This window comes from Balaenoptera musculus, chromosome 10 (assembly GCF_009873245.2).
Source record: "Balaenoptera musculus isolate JJ_BM4_2016_0621 chromosome 10, mBalMus1.pri.v3, whole genome shotgun sequence".
Taxonomy (NCBI): Eukaryota; Metazoa; Chordata; class Mammalia; order Artiodactyla; family Balaenopteridae; genus Balaenoptera; species Balaenoptera musculus.
The window spans coordinates 44,546,338-44,567,697 of record NC_045794.1 but is presented as its reverse complement, the minus strand read 5'-3'; the positions used below and the strand labels follow the sequence as shown (position 1 = coordinate 44,567,697).

The 21,360-nt window shown below is 42.5% G+C and overlaps 1 protein-coding gene across 1 annotated transcript; it reads left to right on the top strand.

Moving 5' to 3' along the window:
• Positions 1–2,141: 2,141 nt before the first annotated feature.
• PYM1 (PYM homolog 1, exon junction complex associated factor) lies at positions 2,142–19,636 on the top strand. The gene is made up of 3 exons (XM_036867151.1): positions 2,142–2,235; positions 18,232–18,325; positions 18,687–19,636. The coding sequence occupies exons 1-3, from the start codon at positions 2,202–2,204 to the stop codon at positions 19,168–19,170; spliced, it is 612 nt and encodes a 203-aa protein (XP_036723046.1). The 5' UTR covers positions 2,142–2,201; the 3' UTR covers positions 19,171–19,636.
• The last annotated feature ends 1,724 nt before the right edge of the window (positions 19,637–21,360 follow it).

The following is a 21,360-nucleotide window of genomic DNA, read 5'->3' as shown; positions in this document are numbered from 1 at the left end:
AGCTATGTTCCTACATGAAGTTAAAGATGCTCCTTTTAAGACATTTTTTGAGACTTCAAAGTGGGGCATGAGGTGATCTCTCTAATAAGCAATAAGATGGAATTGGTCATACTCTAGGCTTGCGTCTTCTTTCGGATCTGTGCTCCATCATACCCCAGTCAGTTATTGGTGGGGGTGGGAGGAAGAAAGGCCAAGAAACATCTAAGGAGGAGGCGTCTAATGCCTACAGTTCCAGGTGCTCATTTCTTTAATCAACCACATCATAAAAATCAGAAAGAAAGAAACCGCAGTGAACAAAGGGAAAGGAAAAAACAACAGCCTTGTTCTCCCCAGCCTCTTCGTTCCCCTCTTCCTCTTCAGGGTGGTGGGGGACACATCCGGGGTTCAGGGCTGGGTCCCAGGCAGGTCTGCTAGGCAGACAATTGAGTTTCACTTCCCGTCAACCCCAGAGCTGAGGCAGGATGTCTGAAGGCATAGTGGGGGGCCTAGGGTAGGGTGGTCAACAGGGGCCACTTTAGGATTGCTTCTTGCAGAAAGGTCCTTTGATTAGCCCACTAGTACTCCTCAGGTAGTACAGTCAGTACCAACGCATCCCTCTACTTTTTACGTGCTTCAGCTCACTCTTACCTTTAGTAACAAGGCTATGGACAGGTTACTAGACCAGCAGGGCTGAAGCACAATTGGTGAAAGAAAAGCAGGGATGAAGGATGGCAGTGTTAGAACACTTGCAATGACAGTGTATTGAATGCAAATCGGTTTTTAAATGAGTCTTTTTGAGATCTTCTGAGTTGGGCCTCTGGTGGAACTCAGGAAGGTGGAGTATGGAAGAGAAGCCAAGCTGTGACCCCCTAAAACTTCTGAAGCTTCATTTCAAAGCTTTAATAAGTTCCTAGTCAGCCATTGCTTTGTTTTTTGTTTGTCTGTTTGTTTCTTAAGTGGGACATGCAGCCTAGTGTTGGAGGTGGTCACTAACTGGTTCTGTTGGACATTAACCTAAGCCAAAGTGGGGGATTTGGAGGAAGGTAAAAGGGTTGATGAGGAAAAAGCAACATGGTGGGGGGGGGGGCAGGAAGAGGGCAGGGCAGACACCTGAGGAGAGGAACTTGCAGCCGGCCCCTCCCAAGCTGTGAGGGAAACGAGTTTAGCAGGACTTAGCCCAGAAGGAACAAGAGCTGCTGAAAAGAGCGGGGGAGGGAGAACGTTTGGGTTCCTCTAAAGAATAGGGAGGCACGGGGCAGGGCAGGGCTGCAAAGGGAGTGACTGTACGGCTCAGATTATTGGCGCGTTGCCCCGACTTCGATCCCCAGCGCCCAGAGACTTGGACAAGGTTAATTAGAATACTAACTGGGTCCTCCCAGAAGCCTTCGCCTTGCCCTCTGACCCTGGGGCCAAAACCGAAGAGGCTCCCGGGTCGAAGGCCAGAGCAAACTTGGGCCGTCGTCACTTCGCCGCCCGAGTCCCTGGGGCCGCCCCAGGGGCAGGGCCAGGCCCGGGCTGCCCGCCCAGCCCGGCCCGCCGCGCCTCCTCAGCCGTAGAAGCCGCCGGCAACCCTGAGGCTGCGGGGACAGGTGACCGACCGGCAGCGCCTTCGGCCTTGCACTCCCCTCTCTCGGTTCTCCGTCCAGAGGGTTGAGCTGAGCGGCCAAGGGCAATCGGCACGCGATTTCGACCTCCCCACCTTCTAAGAGAGGGTTAGTTGGGGTCTTGCGTTCGCCCCCAACATCGGTGCGCCCCAGTGCGTTCCCGGAGTTTGCCTGTCCCGCCCCATGTCCCCAAGCTGCTCTGGGACCTGGACGAAGGCCAGGGCCTGAATATTCTTCTTTTCCTCATTAATTAGCCGCCCCCCGCCCTTTCTGGGTGCAGGTGGGCCTTGCCCCCTTTTCTCTCGCAGGTCCTAGACAGTCGAAGAGTGCCTTGAGGAGAGGGGCTGTGCCTCGGAACTTCTCTCGGCGCCCAGAGAACTGCTGTATACGCAGCAGGCGCTCAGTAATGCTATCAGTGGCAGTAAAAGAGCCCACGGCTCTTATTTTTTAGAGTCTTCAGCTTCTACTCCCTTCCTCCTCCTTCACTGCTGTCTACGAAATGGTGCACTCTTCCTTTAAGACTAAAATGGTGGCTTGCTACGATCAGGACTCCACTTCCGGTGGGGAGGGGGGCGGGACCCCAGCCCGCTCACGCCGGAAGTGGTTTGCGTTTTCAAGATGGCGACTCCCTATGTAACTGATGAGACCGGCGGTGAGTGCGGGAGACGTGGAGCCGCTTCTCCCCGGGCTCTCGGGGTAGGGGTTCGGACTTGGAAAGGGGTCTGTGCCCCGCCCATCCCGGGGCCCCTCCTTTGCCCCGCCCTCCGGACCGCCTTCCCCATTCATTCTCTCCTACGGGGTGTCACCTGCGCCCCCTTCTGGTCTCGTGTTTGGGGGTCTCCGCTTCCGGTCACCCAAACCGTGAGGTCGTTCAATGTTGGACCTTGCTCCAGGACCCTCACGGGCCCTTAGCTTTTGTCCAGAAGTTGGAGCTGCCATATCTCTTTGGGGTTCTTCAGGCTTGGGGGCTCCTCCACTCTCAGTTCCCTCCAATTCCTGCTCTCCACCTCTTCCCCTCCCCCATCTCTCAGTGTACCTGCTTTTTGCCCTACCCCAGCCCCGTTTAAATTCTTTTTCTCGAAGCTATATCTGTTGGAGACCTCCTCATTGGTACATAGTTCTTTTTTCCACTCTCCCTTATTTTCATTGTTGGGTCACTGAGGTACAGAGGTGTGAAAGGAAGAGGAACCTAATACAACTTTCAGCTAGAGTTTTCTCCTTGGTGGCACCACCCTTCTGTACCTTCTCTGGCGATGGTGATGGGAGTTGAGGGATCTAAGGTGGTAGAAGGTGAACAAGAAGGTGTCTAGTGGCCTCTCAAGCCGTGTGACAAGTTTACAGAACCCACTGTGCCTTCTGATCAGAGAAGATTTTCCAACCTGGCTGATTGAGATGCTGAAATATCTGTTGTGTATGTGAGGTTTATGTGTTGAAAACTGAAAATCAAGATTTTCATTTTGGCTATAGCCCATCCTAATTTCCTCACCTTCAGAAAAATGTGCATATCTACCCAGTGACAGTCAAATAAGATAGTATATGTGAAAGCAATTTATAAAATGCTGTGCAAGGCAAGGTATTGCTGTTTTTTGTAGCCCTCATTGTGTATGTGTATTCTGTAGAAGTGACAGTGTGTGTGTGCCTTGGTACATGCGGTCTGTTTTAAAATGCACCTTTTATGCCTCTTGCTTTGCTTGTTTTCCATGTTACTTACATCTCAACCCACCTCTCCTATGGTATCTAATGACAACCCAAGTCTCTGCTACTTCTCTGCAACCTCACCTTTCAAAATGGTACAACCTCTTCTCTTGCTCTCTACATAGTAGGTACTTCTTCAGTTTGCTTCTTTTAATGTGTGCTTTGAAAATATTACTTGTTGTCCAGTACACTCTTTATTCTTAATGTTTTCTTTAAACTGATTTAACGGACATCCAGATATCACATCTCACCCTACCCTCCCACCAAGAGGTATCTTCTGTTCTCTGTGACTGTGTGGAAGAGAAGGAATCACACTGCTTTTTTGCTTTCTCTTACTACTTCCAGATCATTGATCTACCACTGTCACTGTAATTCTCATGGAAGGTATTGCCATGCAATTATAGCATTTTCTCTAAAACCTCAGGGCCATTATTCACTGCCCACAAGGACCCTGATGTAGCATATCTTTCTTTTTTTTTTTTCTTTTATTCTATTTCTCAGTGTCTCCACTCATTCTCAGTGTCTTCAGCATCTTTGGAATACTCTTATTGTATAGTTCCTCAGCATGAGACCATTAACTTTCCTTTGAATTTTCAAACCAGCCACACATCAGAATCACTACAATCTGGACCTACTACATATCCTACTACATAGGACATCACCTATGACACTGCTTCCCCCTTCAGGTGTTCCCCATCACTTATTTTAGCTTCCTTACCCAGTCACCTGTTTTACTTCCACACACCCATAGAATCAGCTTTTTGCCCTCCATAGGTTCTCTGGTCCTTGACCTTTCCCATTTCATTGAGTCTACCAGTATCTTCATGACTACTTTTGATGCTACCCTGCTAGACCTCTGTGACCAGTCACTATCCTCATTGCTTTCCTCATTCATTTTGATCTTCAATACTAAGCAAGCACTTCTGTTATCTTGAATCATACCCATCAACTGTTTTCTTGGCTTCAGCTTCTAGGCCACAGCACATGGCTAGAGAAAAGGCACAGACAGTAGCACATTCAGTATAATATAACTTAATGTTAACTTCTGCCAAGATCACAGCTTTTCTCCAATTCTTCTTTGTTGGTTTGCTTACATTGTACCATGGCTATTTCCCCTACCTTTCTCAGCTCTCGGTGACTTTCCCTTTTAATTCCCCTTCTTGTGGCAAATGGCCTCATTTTCTGTTTCATTGAGAAATCAAGGTCTGTTATTTCTGTTTCTTTCCTGTTCATAGCCTGATTTCTTGACTATCAGGTCCACACATACTATTTCCATTTCCTCACTGCTTACTTGTTCCTTAACCTTTTTTTTTTGGCCTTGCGGCTTTCAGGATCTTAGTTCCCTGACCAGGGATTGAACCTGGGCCACAGCAGTGAGAGCACCGAATCCTAAGCACTGGACTGCCGGGAATTCCCTGTTCCTTAACTCTTCAAAATGGTTTCTTTCTAGCACTAGCCTCTCTCCTGAGTTGTCAGTTCTAATTGTGTGGTGAGTAGCTTTCATTCTTGGATATACTGTCACACCTTAAATCCAGTCTGACCATAATCAATATCAGTTTTTCCTTCCTTATTGTTGTTAAAGGCACCATTGTTCTAGCCAACCCAAGATCAACTTATTGCATCATTTCTCTCTTTCTTTATTTTAAATAGACTTTATTTTTTACAACAGTTTTAGATTTATAGAAAAATTGAGAAAATGATACAGACAGTTCCCATATACCTTAAACTCAGTTTCCCCTGTTATTAACATCTTACATTAGTATGGTATCGTTATTGCAATTGATGAACCGATATTCATACATTGTTATTAACTAAGGTCCATACATTATTCAGATTTCCTTAGTTTTTACCTAATTTTTTTTCTGTTCCAGGATCCCATCCAGGATCCCATATTACATTTAGTTCTCATGTCTCCTTAAACTCCTATTGGCTGTGACAGTTTCTCAGACTTTCCTTGTTTTTGATGACTTTAACAGTTTTGAGGAGTATTGGTCAGTTATTTTTGTAGGATGCTCCTCTATTGGAATTTGATGTTTGTCTCATGATTAGACTGGGGTTATGTGTTTTTTAGGGGAGGACCATTGAAGTAAAGTGATGTTTTCATCATATCATATCGAGGATACATAGTATCACAAAGATTTTTTTACTCTTGATATTTACCATGATCTCCTGACTGAGGTAGTGTTTGTAAAGTTTCTCCACTGTAAAGTTACTTTTTCCCCTTCTCCTTTCCATTTTGTACTCTTAAGAAAGTCACTATTCACAGCCCACACTTAAAGAGTGGGGAGTAATGCTACCTTCCTTAAGGATGGAGTATTTATACACGTCATTTGAAATTCTTCTGCACAGATTTGTCTCTTCTCTGCCATTTATTTATTCAATCATTTATGTGTATCAATATGAACTTCAGGTTATTTTATTTATTTTATTGCTCAAATGTTTCAGCTTTGAACATTGGGAGCTCTTTTGGTTGGCCCTGTGTCCCTTTGACATATCCCCATCAGTGTAGGGGTTTTTTTTGTTTGTTTTGTTTTGTTTTGTTTAGCTCTTTCTTACTTTCTGGCACTAGAAGCTGCTCCAGGCTCATCTTGCATATTTCCTGGCCCAGTCCTAGAATCAGCTATTTCTCCAAGGAGCCCTTGTTCCTTTTACTTAAGAATGGTGTGGGAAACCAAGATCAGAGCACTAGGTGTTTTTGTTGTTATTAACAAAATGAACTGGGGTGTTGTTTTTGCATTGTCTTTTACTCCCTCTTCTACCCCCCACCCTCCAGTTGTCAAAGTATCATTTTCTGTTTCTGCTGTTGTTACCCTTGTCCCATCTTCAATACTTGTTAGCTACATGGCCTGGGAATTTTAAGCCTAGGGAATCCAAGCTTTAGTTTTCTCATCAATGAAATAGGAATAATAACTCCTACAACATAGGATTATTGTGAGAATTAAAATTTAAATGAAATAATGTACATGTCTAGCACATAGAAAGTACCCAAGAAATGGTTCTGTAATTATTAATGTTATAAAGATTATGGATTAGAATAGATTACATGTGTAAAGTATCAAGCAGAGTACTTGGGTCAATCTAAGTGCCTGATAAAATTCTAGTTTCCTTTATCCTACAAATATTGCTGTGACCTCCTAAACAGTTGTCCTACCTCTGTCTCTCTCTCTGTTTCAGTTCATTTGACACACTGTTAGCAGATTACTGCTCCTTAAGTACAAATTTAATTATTTAATTTTTGTTCAATATAATTTGTCCACTGTTAAATTTGGCATATACCCCTTTTTTTTTTTTAATAAATTTATTTATTTATTTATTTATTTATTTTTGGCTGTGTTGGGTCTTCGTTTCTGTGCGAGGGCTTTCTCTAGTTGCGGCAAGTGGGGGCCACTCTTCATCGCGGTGCGCGGGCCTCTCACTATCGCGGCCTCTCTTGTTGCGGAGCACAGGCTCCAGACGCGCAGGCTCAGTAGTTGTGGCTCACGGGCCTAGTTGCTCCGCGGCATGTGGGATCTTCCCAGATCAGGGCTCGAACCCATGTCCCCTGCATTGGCAGGCAGATTCTCAACCACTGCGCCACCAGGGAAGCCAGGCATATACCCTTCTGATCTCTGTTTTTCTGTGCATTTTTAAAACGTTTTTTAATCAGACAGTATTTACATTTTTATGTGTTGCCTTTTCATTTAACCTCACGACATATAAATATTTTTCCTTGCTATTAAAAACTCTTTGAAAACATCTTTTAAAATACTGGCAGAGTGTTTTATTATTTGGGCATACACCCTCTCTTACCTTTCTTCTGTTATTGGACTTCTAGATTGTTTCCAGAATTTTTGTTATAAGAACTCTATGAATATTTTTGTGCATAAATTTTTGTCTGCATTTAGGGTTATTTTCCTTTTTTAAATTAATTAATTAATTAATTTATTTATTTTTGGCTGCATTGGGTCTTCGTTGCTGCGTGCAGGCTTTCCCTAGTTGCAGCGAGTGGGGGCTACTCTTTGTTGCGGTACGTGAGCCTCTCACTGCAGTGGCTTCTGTTGTTGCGGAGCACAGGCTCCAGGCATGCGGGCTTCAGTAGTTGTGGCACGTGGGCTCAGTAGTTGTGGCTCGCGGGCTCTAGAGCGCAGGCTCAGTAGTTGTAGCTCACGGTCTTAGTTGCTCCGCGGCATGTGGGATCTTCCCAGACCAGGGCTCGAACCCGTGTCCCCTGCACTGGCAGGCGGACTCTCAACTGCTACGCCACCAGGGAAGCCCTAGGGTTATTTTGTTAGGACAGATTTCTCAGAAGTCGAATTACTGGATTGGAGGCTACAAACTTTTATTTATTTTTAATTAATTATAAAATTAATTTATATTGATTGTAGAAAACTTGGAAAATATTTTCATAACTAGTATAAAATATAAGTCCCATGCATATTTGGTAATTCCAGAGCCCAAAGATAACTACAGTTACATTTCCTTTTATTTTTCTTTCTCTGCACATATATAGCATATCTATTTAACATAATTTGGATCATACCGAATGGCTGTACTTCCCCAAATATGATTCTCAGAACACTTATTAGTCTTGTGAGATGTGCTGTAAAATAAAAAACTAAAATAAAAATAAGCTTCCTGTGGTCAAATAAATTAGGGAAACACTGTAAAACACATTTCCATCGGAATATTTACATGAACGAGAACATAACTCATTTAAGTCTTGCTGATAAGAACAAAAATCTTTTCCTACTTTTTTTTTTTTTAATTTTACTTATTTATTTTTGGCTGTGTTGGGTCTTCGTTTCTGTGCGAGGGCTTTCTCTAGTTGTGGCAAGTGGGGGCCACTCTTCATCGCGGTACGCGGGCCTCTCACTATCGCGGCCCCTCTTGTTGCGGAGCACAGGCTCCAGACGCGCAGGCTCAGTAATTGTGGCTCACGGGCCTAGTTGCTCCACGGCATGTGGGATCTTCCCAGACCAGGGCTCGAACCCATGTCCCCTGCATTGGCAGGCGGACTCTCAACCACTGCACCACCAGGGAAAGCCCCTTTTCCTACGTTTAACCCAGAATTTCTCAAGCTTATTTAACAAATTTTTTGGGGTAACCTTACAGAAGTAGTGTTACAGTATCTTACAGAAGTAGTGTTTTATTACATAACAATATTTAGGAAATGCTATATGATAGGACTACCTTATACTCTCTCACTTAGTTAGCCAGATTGCTTTCTGAAGGGTTTGACCATTGACAATATATGAATATACTGGTTTCATCACTTCTTGGACTACACTGGTATTCTGATCTTTAAAAATTCTACTGCTTTGATAGGTAAAAATGATATTTTATTGTTTTAATTTGTATTTCCTTTGATTACTAGTGAGGTTGAACTTTCTGGTGTTCTTCTTCACTTATAACACAATACACAATAGTAGTGTAAAAAGCACAGCCTTTGGAACCCACAGCCTGGATTCGAATTCTACTGCAGTTTACTGACATTGTAACTTTGGGCAAATTATTAAATTTCTCATCATCTGGGGCTTCCCTGGTGGCGCAGTGGTTGAGAATCTGCCTGCCGATGCGGGGTATACGGGTTCGAGCCCTGGTCTGGGAGGATCCCACATGCCGCGGAGCAACTAAGCCCGTGGGCCACAACTGCTGAGCCTGCGCGTCTGGAGCCTGTGCTCCGCAACACGAGAGGCCGCGATGGTGAGAGGCCCGCACACCGCAATGAAGAGTGGCCCCTGCTTGCCGCAAGTAGAGAGAGCCCTCGCGCAGAAATGAAGACCCAACACAGCCAAAAATAAAAAAAAAAAAAAAAAAAAAAAAAAAAAAATTTCTCATCATCTGTGAAATGAATAATCCTTCATGGAGTTGTGAAAATGAAATAATATATATAAACAGGGACTTCCCTGACAGTCCAGTGGTTAAGACTTCGTCTTCCAATGCAGAGGTTGTGGGTTCAATCCCTGGTCAGGGAGGTAAGATCCTACATGCCTCACAGCCAAAAGACCAAAACATAAAACAGAAGCAATATTGTAACAAATTCAATAAAGACTTTAAAAATGATCCATGTCAAAAAAATCTCAAAAAAAAAAAATTACATGTATATATATATATATATATACACACACACAAAAACACTAAGTATTGTCCTTGGCATGAAGCAAGCACTCAATAAAGGGTAGCTGCTGTTATCTTTTCGGAATTGACTATCAAATTTACATATGGACCATTCACTTTTGCATTCAAGATACTCTTCTCTAATATGAGCACAAACCACTTTTCGATACAGTATCATCACATACTATATCTCTGCCTAAACCCTCTAGTGAAACTGGGCAGTATAGTATAAAACAGGTGGAATAGAAGTGTTCTGGTATGTAAGCTTCGGCGTCAGGACTGAGTTCAGACTGTAGCTACATGCTGCCTTTGTGATCTTGGACATATCTTCAACCTCTTGAAGACTTTGTTTCCTCAGCTGTAGATCATAATAATCTACCTATTGTCTAGATTCAGTCAGGTAGTGTATGTAAAGTTCCTGGTGTAAAGTACCCACTCATTAATAAACATTCTCTCCTAATTGTTCTTAACGTACTGTGGGTTTTACACTGCCATCATTTTGCTTGTTGTTATTCCTCTTAGAATGCCCTTTCCCTTCCTTTCTCTGCCTGCAAAAATATCAGCCACTGATTTACTGTTGTTATTATTACTACTGCTTCCTACTCTTTGAGGTCAAGTCCCTGAGATGTTCCTAATTTCCTGTCACCTTCCCCCATCAAATGGGGTGTGGTTATTTATTCTCTTGAAATCTCCTATTAGTTATGTGTCAGTGTCTCTTAGGGATACCTAAGACATTTATACTTTTGTCTTATTCTTTGTTTGCCTAACTTGCCCACCTTCTTCCTTACTTAAACTGTAAATTTCTTGACAGTAGGGGCCATTTTACTGATCTTGATAATCCCTATAGCACTTCATATAGTATTTTTCTCATAGGAGGCTTTCAATAAACGTTCATTGCACTTAATTAACTTATAGTCTGGCTTCTGACCACTCTACTTGTCTGAGGCTGTATTCTTGAACATAATTAGGGATTTCCAAATTTCCAAAATCAATAACCTTTTCCTACTCAGTTCTGCTTTTCCTTAATCTCTCTGTAATATTTAATACTGTTAATCACCTGCCGTTACTTCAAACTCTTTTGGTCTCCATGGAATAGTACTGTCCAGGTCCTTCTTTTCTAAGGATTATTTCCTAGTGTTGCTGACACCTTTTCTTTTTTGAGGAAAATAATCATGACCGTTTTTCCAAGGTCATTCCTCCAGATTGGATCTTCTCTTTTAATATTTTCTCTATGTTAGAAACCATGTCTGGATGACTAATTAAAAAAAAAAAAAAGAAAAAAAGAAACCACGTCTAAGTCTTATAATTGTTGGCCCTGAGGTCATCCTCAGGCTCAGATCTGTGACCCAGATCTCCGTTGGTAACTTTGAAACAGGCCCCAGGGATTCAGCACACCTTTAACAGTCACTTCCACCTAACCCCTTGGAGTTCTTTCAAGCCTTGCTGTGTTGTCTCTTCACTGTCTTCCTGCCACCCCTGAAAACAAAGCCCTTTTCAGTTTAAGGAAATAGATTGAGGATTACAAAATAGCAGATGTGGGGAAATAACAAAGCTTACAAAGTTCTTATAGTAGCAGTCTCTAACCTCTAGTTTCTGGTTCTCTCAAAGATGCTACTGAGAATCATGGTATTCTGCCCATGGTTTTTATTTCTAGGGTTAGGAATCAGCAAACCTCTCCCTTCTTTTTGACTTTACCTTTGGACACCATCGAGGCCAGAGACTGAAACCAAGATAACATAAAATAGGTATTCCTTTGTGATAATGGGCTATTTGTATCTCTGAGGGCTTCCAGTTAGGATGGCCATTCAAGAAGCTTCTGCCCTATCTTTTTTTTTTTTAAATTTTACTTATTTATTTATTTATTTTTGTCTGTGTTGGGTCTTCGTTTCTGTGCGAGGGCTTTCTCTAGTTGCAGCAAGTGGGGGCCACTCTTCATCGCGGTGCGCGGGCCTTTCACTATCGCGGCCTCTCTTGCTGCGGAGCACAGGCTCCAGACGCGCAGGCTCAGTAATTGTGGCTCACGGGCCCAGTTGCTCCGCGACATGTGGGATCTTCCCAGACCAGGGCTCGAACCCGTGTCCCCTGCATTGGCAGGCGGATTCTCAACCACTGCGCCACCAGGGAAGCCCTGCCCTATCTTTTCTCACACTCCATCTTTACTAGTCTTTTTCTTTGCTGTGTTTTATTTAATTTTTTATTGGAGTGTAGTTGCTTTACACTGCTGTGTCAGTTTCTGCTGTACAGCAAAGTTTATCAGCCATATGTATACATATATCCCCTCTTTTTTGGATTTCCTTCCAATTTAGGTCACCCCAGAGCACCGAGTAGAGTTCCCTGTGCTATACAGTAGGTTCTCATTAGTCATCTGTTTTATACATAGTATCAATAGTGTTTATATGTCAATCCCAATCTCCCAGTTCATCCCACCCACGCTGCCCTTTCTCCCTTGTTTTCCATACGTTTGTTCTCTATGTCTCTGTCTCTATTTCTGCTTTACAGATAAGATCATCTATACCATTTCTCTAGATTCCACATATATGTGTTAATATACGATACTTGTTTTTCTCTTTTTGACTTACTTCACTCTGTATGAGAGGATCTAGGTCCATCCACGCATTTGCCATCTTTACTAGTCTTAAGCCTTCAACTATAATCTCTGCAGTGTACTTAAATGTATGTTTCTAGCATTGTCCCTTTCTCCTTAATTCCATGTAAAAACACTGCCTGTCTAGAATTGAATTAGTTATTTTCACAAAGTTGTCTTCTCCTATGGACTCTCTTTTTTTTTTTTAATAAATTTATTTATTTTTGGCTGCGTTGGGTCTTCCTTGCTGCGCATGGGCTTTCTCTAGTTGCGGTGAGCGGGGGCTACTCTTCGTTGTGGTGCGCAGGCTTCTCATTGCAGTGGCTTCTCTTGTTACAGAGCACAGGCTCTAGGCACACAGGCTTCAGTAGTTGTGGCACGTGGGCCTCAGTAGTTGTGGCTCGCAGGCTCTAGAGCGCAGGCTCAGTAGTTATGGCGCGTGGGCTTTGTTGCTCCGCGGCATGTGGGATCTTCCTGGACCAGGGCTCGAACCCGTGTCCCCTGCATTGACAGGCGGATTCTTAACCACTGCGCCACCAAGGAAGCCCTATCTTTCTTTTTAATTAGAATGCATGCTCCAAGAAGGCATTCATTCATTCATTCATTCATTGTTGTATCCCTAGCTCCTGTTACATTGCCTGCCACAGCAGCAAGTACTCAATAAACATTTAAAATCCATGTGTGAATAATGTTATTACTATACGCCCTACATGCCCACAGGGATGTTGTGAAAAATAAGAGAAAACATGTGAAAAGCACCAGATTAAATCCACTGTAGCACAATGATTTCCTCTCTCTCATTCAAATCTTGGCAGTCTTCAGATCCTGACTACTTATTCTTCATAATGAATTTCTCTTTCATTTTCTTTTCAACACTTATAGAGACCATTTAAATCAAGTCTTCTCACATTGCAGCTATTGCTTTCATTTTTTTCTACCTTTAGTTTATGTTACACATTTTTCAGGTTAATCTTCTTAAAGCAATGCTTTGAGCAGATCATCTGCACTCTCTTAATGGCCTTCAGTGTTCTCCCACCTTCTGAAGCTTGAGTCCAAACTCGAGATTGGATACCTTTCATATTCTGACTAATTTACCTCTAGTCTCTTTTTCCATTACATATGCTTTTTGCCAGAGTATACTGGATTCTTGCTATTCCCTAACATGATGCTTAACTTTATTTATTCATTAATTTGAATTAATTACAGTCTTCCATGGACCAGGCCCTTTGCTTCAAAGACCAAAGGCAAAGTTTCTGCTCTTAAGCAAGCAAACAATTATTTTAAACATTAGATCATGATAAAAGGCCACAACAGGTGCTGTGGGTGCACAAAGGGCAACTTCTAAACTGGTTTGGGGTGGGGAGGTCAGGAAAGACTTCACTGAGGAGTTTATACTTGAACTCGACCTTTAAAGACCAATAGGCATTAACTAAGATAAGAATCAAGAAAAGTCTATTCCAAGCCAAAGGAAGTAAAAGCAAAAAGGCATAGAGAATAAAGACACAGTCAGGTGAGATTTGTGGCTATTTCAGTGGCTGGAGCAGAGAGTGTGAATGACTGGGTATGAAGAGGCTGGAGACTAGCAAGAGCTGGGTCAAGAAGGCCTTTGTGTGTGGTTCCATCGTCCATGTAAATACCCTGAGGGCAACAGGAATCCAGGAAGAATTTTAAGTAGGGGAATGACTAGTCTGATTTGTCCCTTTGTTTATGTTGTCCTATAAGCCTGAAATACTTCCCTTTCTCCTCTTTCCTCATAACCACACCCCTACGTCCACCTGTCTAAATCCTGCTCATCTTCCAAAGATCACAAAGATGCTTTGTCCTCCATAAAATTTTTACTTTACCTGGTCAAAAGTAATTTCACTCTCCTTTGTGTACTCGTTCTCCAAAGCCGCTTGGATTTGAAACCCAAAATGAGATTTTTAAAAACCTACAGTATAGCAACAACATTAATTGGAATTTTTAAAAGGAAAAGTTATTTATAAGCCAATCACCAACATAACTTTCCATATTGCACATTCTTTTCTAAACTTATGAATATGCATAACATTTAATAATAAATCATAGCGTATATAACTTTATGTTTTATATTCCATTATATCATATTAATGATTAAAATTTTTTTGTCATTATTTTTAATGGCTATATTATAAACCACTCCTGTATAACTGGATGTGAAGTTTGTTTTTAATTTTTAGCTATTTATAAATAATGCTATAGTTTTCACATGATTACTGTCCCTTTCTTCTTTTTTCTGTTTTCGTTTTTTCCTGTTGGAATTATTTCCTTATGCTAAATTTTCAAGATTGGCATTGCTAAAACGAAGTGTGTTGAAGTGTCTTTGGCTTTAACCTCTTTACGCTTCCCCCAGTCAGTGAATTACCAAGTGAGGTTGATCCTTTGATAACGTGGCTGGCATCATTCTCTTCCTTTCCATTCTCAGCCAGTTCTGTCTCTCATGCCAGGATTATTGCAGTCTTTTTTTTGAAAGATGATTTTTTAAAAAATTTACTTATTTTATTTTTTTTCTTTTTGGCTACATTGGGTCTTCGTTGCTGTGCGCAGGCTTTGTCTAGTTGCCGTGAGTGGGGGCTACTCTTCATTGCTGCTCACGGGCTTCGCATTGCGGTGGCTTCTCTTGTTGCAGAGCACGGACCCTAGGTGGACGGGCTTCAGTGGTTGTGGTGCACGGGCTTAGTTGCTCCGCGGCATGTGGGATCTTTCTGGACCAGGGCTCGAGCCTGTGTCCCCTGCATCGGCAGGCAGATTCTTAACCACTGTGCCACCAGGGAAGCCCCCTTATTGCAGTCTTTTTTTCCTAACTGATTGCCCCAGTCTCCAGTGTTTTCTCTTAACAATTCATCTTTTCATCATGCCAGATTAGTTGCCCTAAAACTCTGCTTTGGATAAAAGATTCATTCATTTGACAAATATTTATTGAATGCATGCCATGTGCCAGATATTAAACTCCTTAACTGGCATTTCAAGATCTGAACATTCTCTTTTACTTTACATCAGCCCTGACTCAGCCAGGCTAGTCTACTCACTGTCTCCTGCCCATGCCATCTGCATTCCCACGTCTGAAATTTTGTTTTAGAATAGGATTCTGTTTAGAATCCATTTTGCTTCCCTTTTTTAATATATTAATTAATTAATTTTTAAAATACATCTTTATTGGAATATAATTACTTCACAATCCTGTGTTAGTTTCTGTTGTACAACAAAGTGAATCTTCATACATATATCCCCATATCCCCATATCCCCATATCCCCTCCCTCTTGAGCATCCCTCCCACCCGTCTAGGTCGTTGCAAAGTAGTGAGCTGATCTCCCTGCTTCCCTTTTCATTTACTTTAGTTTGACTCTTTCTTCAAAGCCCAGCTCTAATCTCAGTTCTCCCTCTGTAGAGTCTCTGTTTTTTCATTCTTTTTTTCTTAATAATTAAATTTATTTATTTATTTATTTTTGGCTGTGTTGGGTCTTCGTTGCTGCTCATGGGCTTTCTCTAGTTGTGGCAAGCAGGGGCTACTCTTCGTTGCAGTGCATGGGCTTCTCATTGCGGTGGCTTCTCTTGTTGCAGAGCACGGGCTCTAGTCGCGCGGGCTTCAGTAGTTGTGGCTCTCGGGCTTAGTTGCTCCGCGGCATGTGGGATCTTCCTGGACCAGGGCTCGAACCCGTGTCCCCTGCATTGGCAGGTGGATTTTTAACCACTGGGCCACCAGGGAAGTCCCTGTGTTTTCCTTCTTGAATTTTTACTCTTGTCTCTAAACTGTTGCAGCTCGGCAAACAATATCCTCAGTGGCCCTCTTTTATTCACCAGATAAATTCCAAATTCCTTGACCTTGTTTTTAAGGCTTTCTAAGGTCTGGCCCCATTTTCAATTTTCAACTTAGCTTCATGTTATTCCCCATCATGAACTGTCTGGTTCTCCTGGACTCTTGTTTTCTGTTCTTTACATACTCAGGCCATCCCCACATCCAAGTCTTTCTTGGCGCATGTTTGTTCTTTCTCCCATCCCCTCTACCTGTCAAATCTTACCCATTTTCTTTAACATTTTTTGTTTTAGTTTTAATTTATTAATGATATTTGCCTTTTGAACAAAAGCCCAATTCATGTAATAATGTATAATCCCCATGGGAGGCTCTGGACTGGACTTTTTATTTTTATTTTGTTAATCTTTTTTATTTTCTTTTTCCTTTTTTTTTAACAAGTTATACTAAAAAAAAAGTTATACTAAAAAAAAGAAAAACAAGAGTAACACAAGATATAAATATATATATGTATTTTTTTAAAGAATATATTATTAAAGGTTAATGGTTTCTACCACCTCTTCTTCCAGGTTATCCCTCTTAAGGTAACCAGCATTAAAGTCTTGGTATCTTGGTATGTGTCCTTCCACACCTTTCTCTTTGCCCCTATACACAAACTGTCTGGACCTCTAAGTGCTGCTCCTCGCCCCAACAAGAATGGGAGCACCCTCTACACCAGCGGTTCTCAAAATGTTGTCCAGGACCCTTGAGGATTCCCTAAGACCCTATCAGGAGGTCTGCAAGCATAACTATTTTGATAATATACTGAGATGTTATTTGCCCTTTTAGTGGGTTGACATTTGCACTGAGGGTACAAAAGCAATGGTGGGTAAAACTGCTGGCCTCTTAGCACTAATTAAGGTGGTGGCACCAAAGCGTACTGGTCATTGTGTTCTTCACTGCCACATGCTTGCAGTAAATAATGCCAGTTTCACTTAAGAGTACCCTTGATGATGCAATAAAAATTATTAATTTTATTAAACCCTGGCTCTTTAATATACATCTTTTTATCTATTTTTCCAGGTTTATTGAGATATGACTGACATTTAACATTGTGTACAATGTTGTAGGTGTACAAGGTGATGATTTGATACACATATATATTGCGAAAGGTTTACTACAATAAGGTTAGTTAACACATCCTTTACCTCACATAATTATCATTTCATTGATTTATGGCGAGAACACTGAAACTCTACTCTCATAGCAACTTTCAAGTATACAGTTCAGTTTTGCTGACGATAGTCACCATGCTGTACCTTATACCCCCAGAACTTATTCATCTTATAACTGAAAATTACACATCTTTTTAGAGTTCTCTGTGAATTAAATGGGAAGTAAGCATGAAACACTGCTGCGCACTGAAGTGGTGTCTCAAGGAAAAGCACTGGCGCAGTTGTTGGAGTTGTAAGCTAAACAAGCTTCCTTTTCATGGAACTCTATTTTTCCTTGAAAGAACCACTGACAAACTATAGTAATTCAGACCTGAGTACCTGATAGGCATTTTCCTGAAAAATGAAAGAAGTGAGCCTGTCATTTCAAGGAAAACAACTGACAGTGTTTGTTGCCAGTGATAAGATTTAAGCCTTCAAGTGGAAATTAGAATTTTGGAAAACTTGTATCTGCCCCTGGGAGCGTGACAGCTTTTCAGTAAAGGGTTTTCTGATGAGATTAACAGATGTGATTTTTTTAAAAAAGATTGCACAGTGAAATGCATAATATTACAAAATAAGAGCGTATGGGGGATTCTGAAATAAAAAAGTTTGAGGATCTTTACGCATTATTCTGCAACTTGCTTTTTCACTTAGTATATCATGAATACCATTCAAGGTCAGTACATTTGTATGTAACATACTTTTTCATAATGGCACGGTGTTCCATCATGCGGATGACCCACATCTATTTAGTCACTCATCTATTGATGGTCATTCAAGTTGCTTTCAGCTTTTGGCTAATTTAAATAATGCAGCAACATTATTATAATGCAAACATCTTTACATATAGCCTTGTGTTCTGGTGCTTTTATATCTACAGTATGGATTCCTGAAAGTTGACCTATTTTTCACCATCCACCTTAATAAAACTTCCCCTTTTTTACATCCCTGGTCATTTCTCCTTCCTATGATTCCTGTTTTTGCCCTTTTTAGCCTCTTATTCATGTACTGTCCTTTGATGTCCTCATGCTGTTTTTTTTTTTTAAACTTCCTCTATGCCTGCCCTGTCTTGCCAACTAGATTATAAAAGTAGACACTCCCTGAGGGCAGGGATGGTGTATTATACAGTGTATAAGCACTCAGTAAATAATGAGAGTGGGATTGAGGGTTGATATGAGAAAAGAATGCCTTAATGGATGCATTTAGTGGAAGGTGCTGGGGGATGCTCTGTGCATTCATGCATTCTTTCACCTTGGGAGCTATTTGAAAATTAGAAAGAGTAACTCTCCAAATTAATTCTCCCATTTCAGGCAAGTACATCGCTTCAACACAGCGACCTGACGGGACCTGGCGAAAGCAACGGAGGGTGAAAGAAGGCTATGTGCCCCAGGAGGAGGTCCCAGTGTGCGTGGTTAGGCGTGAGGAGGGAGTATTTAATGGGGTCCCTACAGCAAGAAAGAACATGTGTGCCTATGAGGTCAGGGAAGAATTTCCTGATCCCAGGATCCTAGGAAAGGGAAGGAGGGGACTGGGATTCAGGGATGAGTGAAGGATGAGTAACCAAGTGACTGACAAGTCCTGTTGCTGTGGCCTCTGTTCAGCAGAACCTGTAAATAACATTCGGAGATCCAGAGCTTTAGGACCTAGGGATCCTACAACCTGCAGAGCAGAGGAAGGAAGCAGGAAAGTGAAAAGGGTGAAGTAAATTACAAGGTTAGGAAAAGGGCTCGAAAAGTCAGTGATTCTTTGACACTGTTCCCCGCAGGTATGAGAACAAGTATGTGAAGTTTTTCAAGAGTAAACCAGAACTGCCCCCCGGCCTGAGCCCGGAGGCCACTGCTCCGGTCACCCCATCCAGGCTGGAAGGTGGTGAACCAGGCCTCTCCAAGACAGCCAAACGTAACCTGAAGCGGAAGGAGAAGAGGCGGCAGCAGCAAGAGAAAGGGGAGGCGGAGGCCTTGAGCCGGACTCTCGAGAAGGTGTCCCTGGGAGAGACAGCCCAGGTCCCCAGTGCCCCACAGGCCTCCCGGGCAGCGCCTGCAGCTGCCTCCGACCAGCCTGACTCAGCTGCCACTGCTGAGAAGGCCAAGAAGATAAAGAACCTAAAGAAGAAGCTTCGGCAGGTGGAAGAGCTGCAGCAGCGGATCCAGGCTGGGGAAATCAGCCAACCCAGCAAAGAGCAGCTGGAGAAGCTAGCGAGGAGGAGGGCGTTGGAGGAGGAGCTAGAGGACTTGGAGCTGGGCCTGTGAGGCCTTTGGGGAATAGAGGATGGACTGCAGAACAAACCATGGGGCTCTCTGGGGTCCTGGGGAACGTGGGCAGCAGCAGTCAGGAGGGGTACCCCCGTACTGGCTCACTTCAGCCTCTCATGGCCCAATTCCGTCCTCCAGAGCCTAGCCTCTCCCTCATTCCTTCCCTTTTTTTCCCAACTCCTATTTTTTTGGACTTCTCTCCCTCCCATTCCCAGTGTTCAAAATCTCAGTGACTATCCCAGGTACCTTTGCTGCTGATTTGGGTGTCTTGTTTAAAAGAAAATTGGGTGGGTGGGAGTCTCTTGGAGAACTGAGGTTGAGGGTAGGGGGAGTACGCCCAAGTCTTGGAGTCTTGGTTCCGGTTCACAGTGTTTATGGGTTATTTCCCCCTCCATCCCTAACCTCTTTTTTTTTTTTTTTTCTTTTTTTTTTTAAAGAACAGAATAAACTCAAGTAGACAACATGTTTTGCCTCTCTTCTTTTCAGCTTCTAGTAGGTGTTTTATCCCCTTCAGTTTGGCACAGGAAGATAAGTATTGGGAGTAATATTCCTTTTGATTTTTAAAAATAATGTGTATCACCAAATTAGCAACACTGACTTCTGTACACGTTTGCTCAGACTTCAGTGAATAGAAATTAGTGTTATAATAAAATGAAACTTAGAACAAATTTAATTTGATATTAATTTACATGTATCATCATTATTGTGCTGCATAGCAATGGGGCCCTAGTATCTCCCTTACTGTTTACTTCTGGAAGTCATTGACCTAATTTATTTATTTATTTTTTTTGGCCACATCGCAGGTCTTGCAGGATCTTAGTTCTCCCACCAGGGATTGAACCGGGCCACTGCAGTGAAAGGGCCGAGTCCTAACCACTGGACCACCAGGGAATTCCTGGGACAGCTCTTTTGAAATTTTACCTTCTCAGATGCCACCCCAAGATGGCATTGTGGGGCAAACTAATGATACAGGAAGAGGAATTTACAGCCTAAAAGAGCTGTCACTTAATTTTCGCATACCCTCTGATTTCCACACCTCACTTGTCATAATCTTTCTTTCTAGCCAGCTGCCAGAATAGAAACCCACGGAGGAGAAGTCAACCTTAATAAACTATCTGAAGAGTTCAGAGTTCTTAGCCTGACTCTTAAGATCCCACCCAATCTGGCCTCATTTCTTGCCATTCTTTTAACTCTGGTCAAACTGCTTCAACTCTACTGAACTACTTTCATTTCATCGAAGGAGCCGTATTCTCTGAGCCTTAGTCCTTTGCCCCTGCTGGTCCCTCTGCCTAGAATACTCTTCCTGTCCCCTTCTCCCTAATCAACTCTTCCTTAGCCTTTGGATCTCTGCTTAAATGTTATCTTCTCTGGGAAGACTTTTGTTACCCTCAAATATTAATTTAGGTGTCTTATTTATTTATTTATTTATTTATTTATGGCTGTGTTGGATCTTCGTTTCTGTGTGAGGGTTTTCTCTAGTTGCGGCAAGTGGGGGCCACTCTTCATCGCGGTGTGCAGGCCTCTCACTATCGCGACCTCTCTTGTTGAGAGCACAGGCTCCAGACGCGCAGGCTCAGCAATTGTGGCTCACAGGCCTAGTCGCTCCGAGGCATGTGGGATCTTCCCAGACCAGGGCTCGAACCTGTGTCCCCTGCATTGGCAGGCAGATTCTCTGCCACTGCGCCACCAGGGAAGCCCTAGGTGTCTTTCTTAACCTGCTTCCTTAACACTCCACACTTACATTTGTGGTGGCATTTATTATATTATGTTGTCACACTTGTTTTCTTGTTAGCCCTTCTCCTCCTTATTAGATCATGTGCTCCTCGAGCATTGGGATTGTGTTTATTATCACTGCATCCCAGTGCCCAATATAGTAAATTCTCAAATATTTGGCTGAATGAATGAAGACACAAGCCATGTGGGGAAACAGAAGACGAGGGAAAATGTATGCCTTGCACACCTGAGCAGTTACTGAGAACTTGATTGGGCACCTCAGTGTGAGACCAAAAGTTCAAGTTCCCTTGTGTAAGACCCCTATGCAATTATAAAGATTTTAAATAAGATTTTTTTAATACAAATTTATTTATTTATTTATTTATTTTTGGCTGTGTTGGGTCTTCGTTGCTGCGCGTGGACTTTCTCTAGTTGCGGCGAGCAGGGGCTAATCTTCGTTGCAGTGTGTGGGCT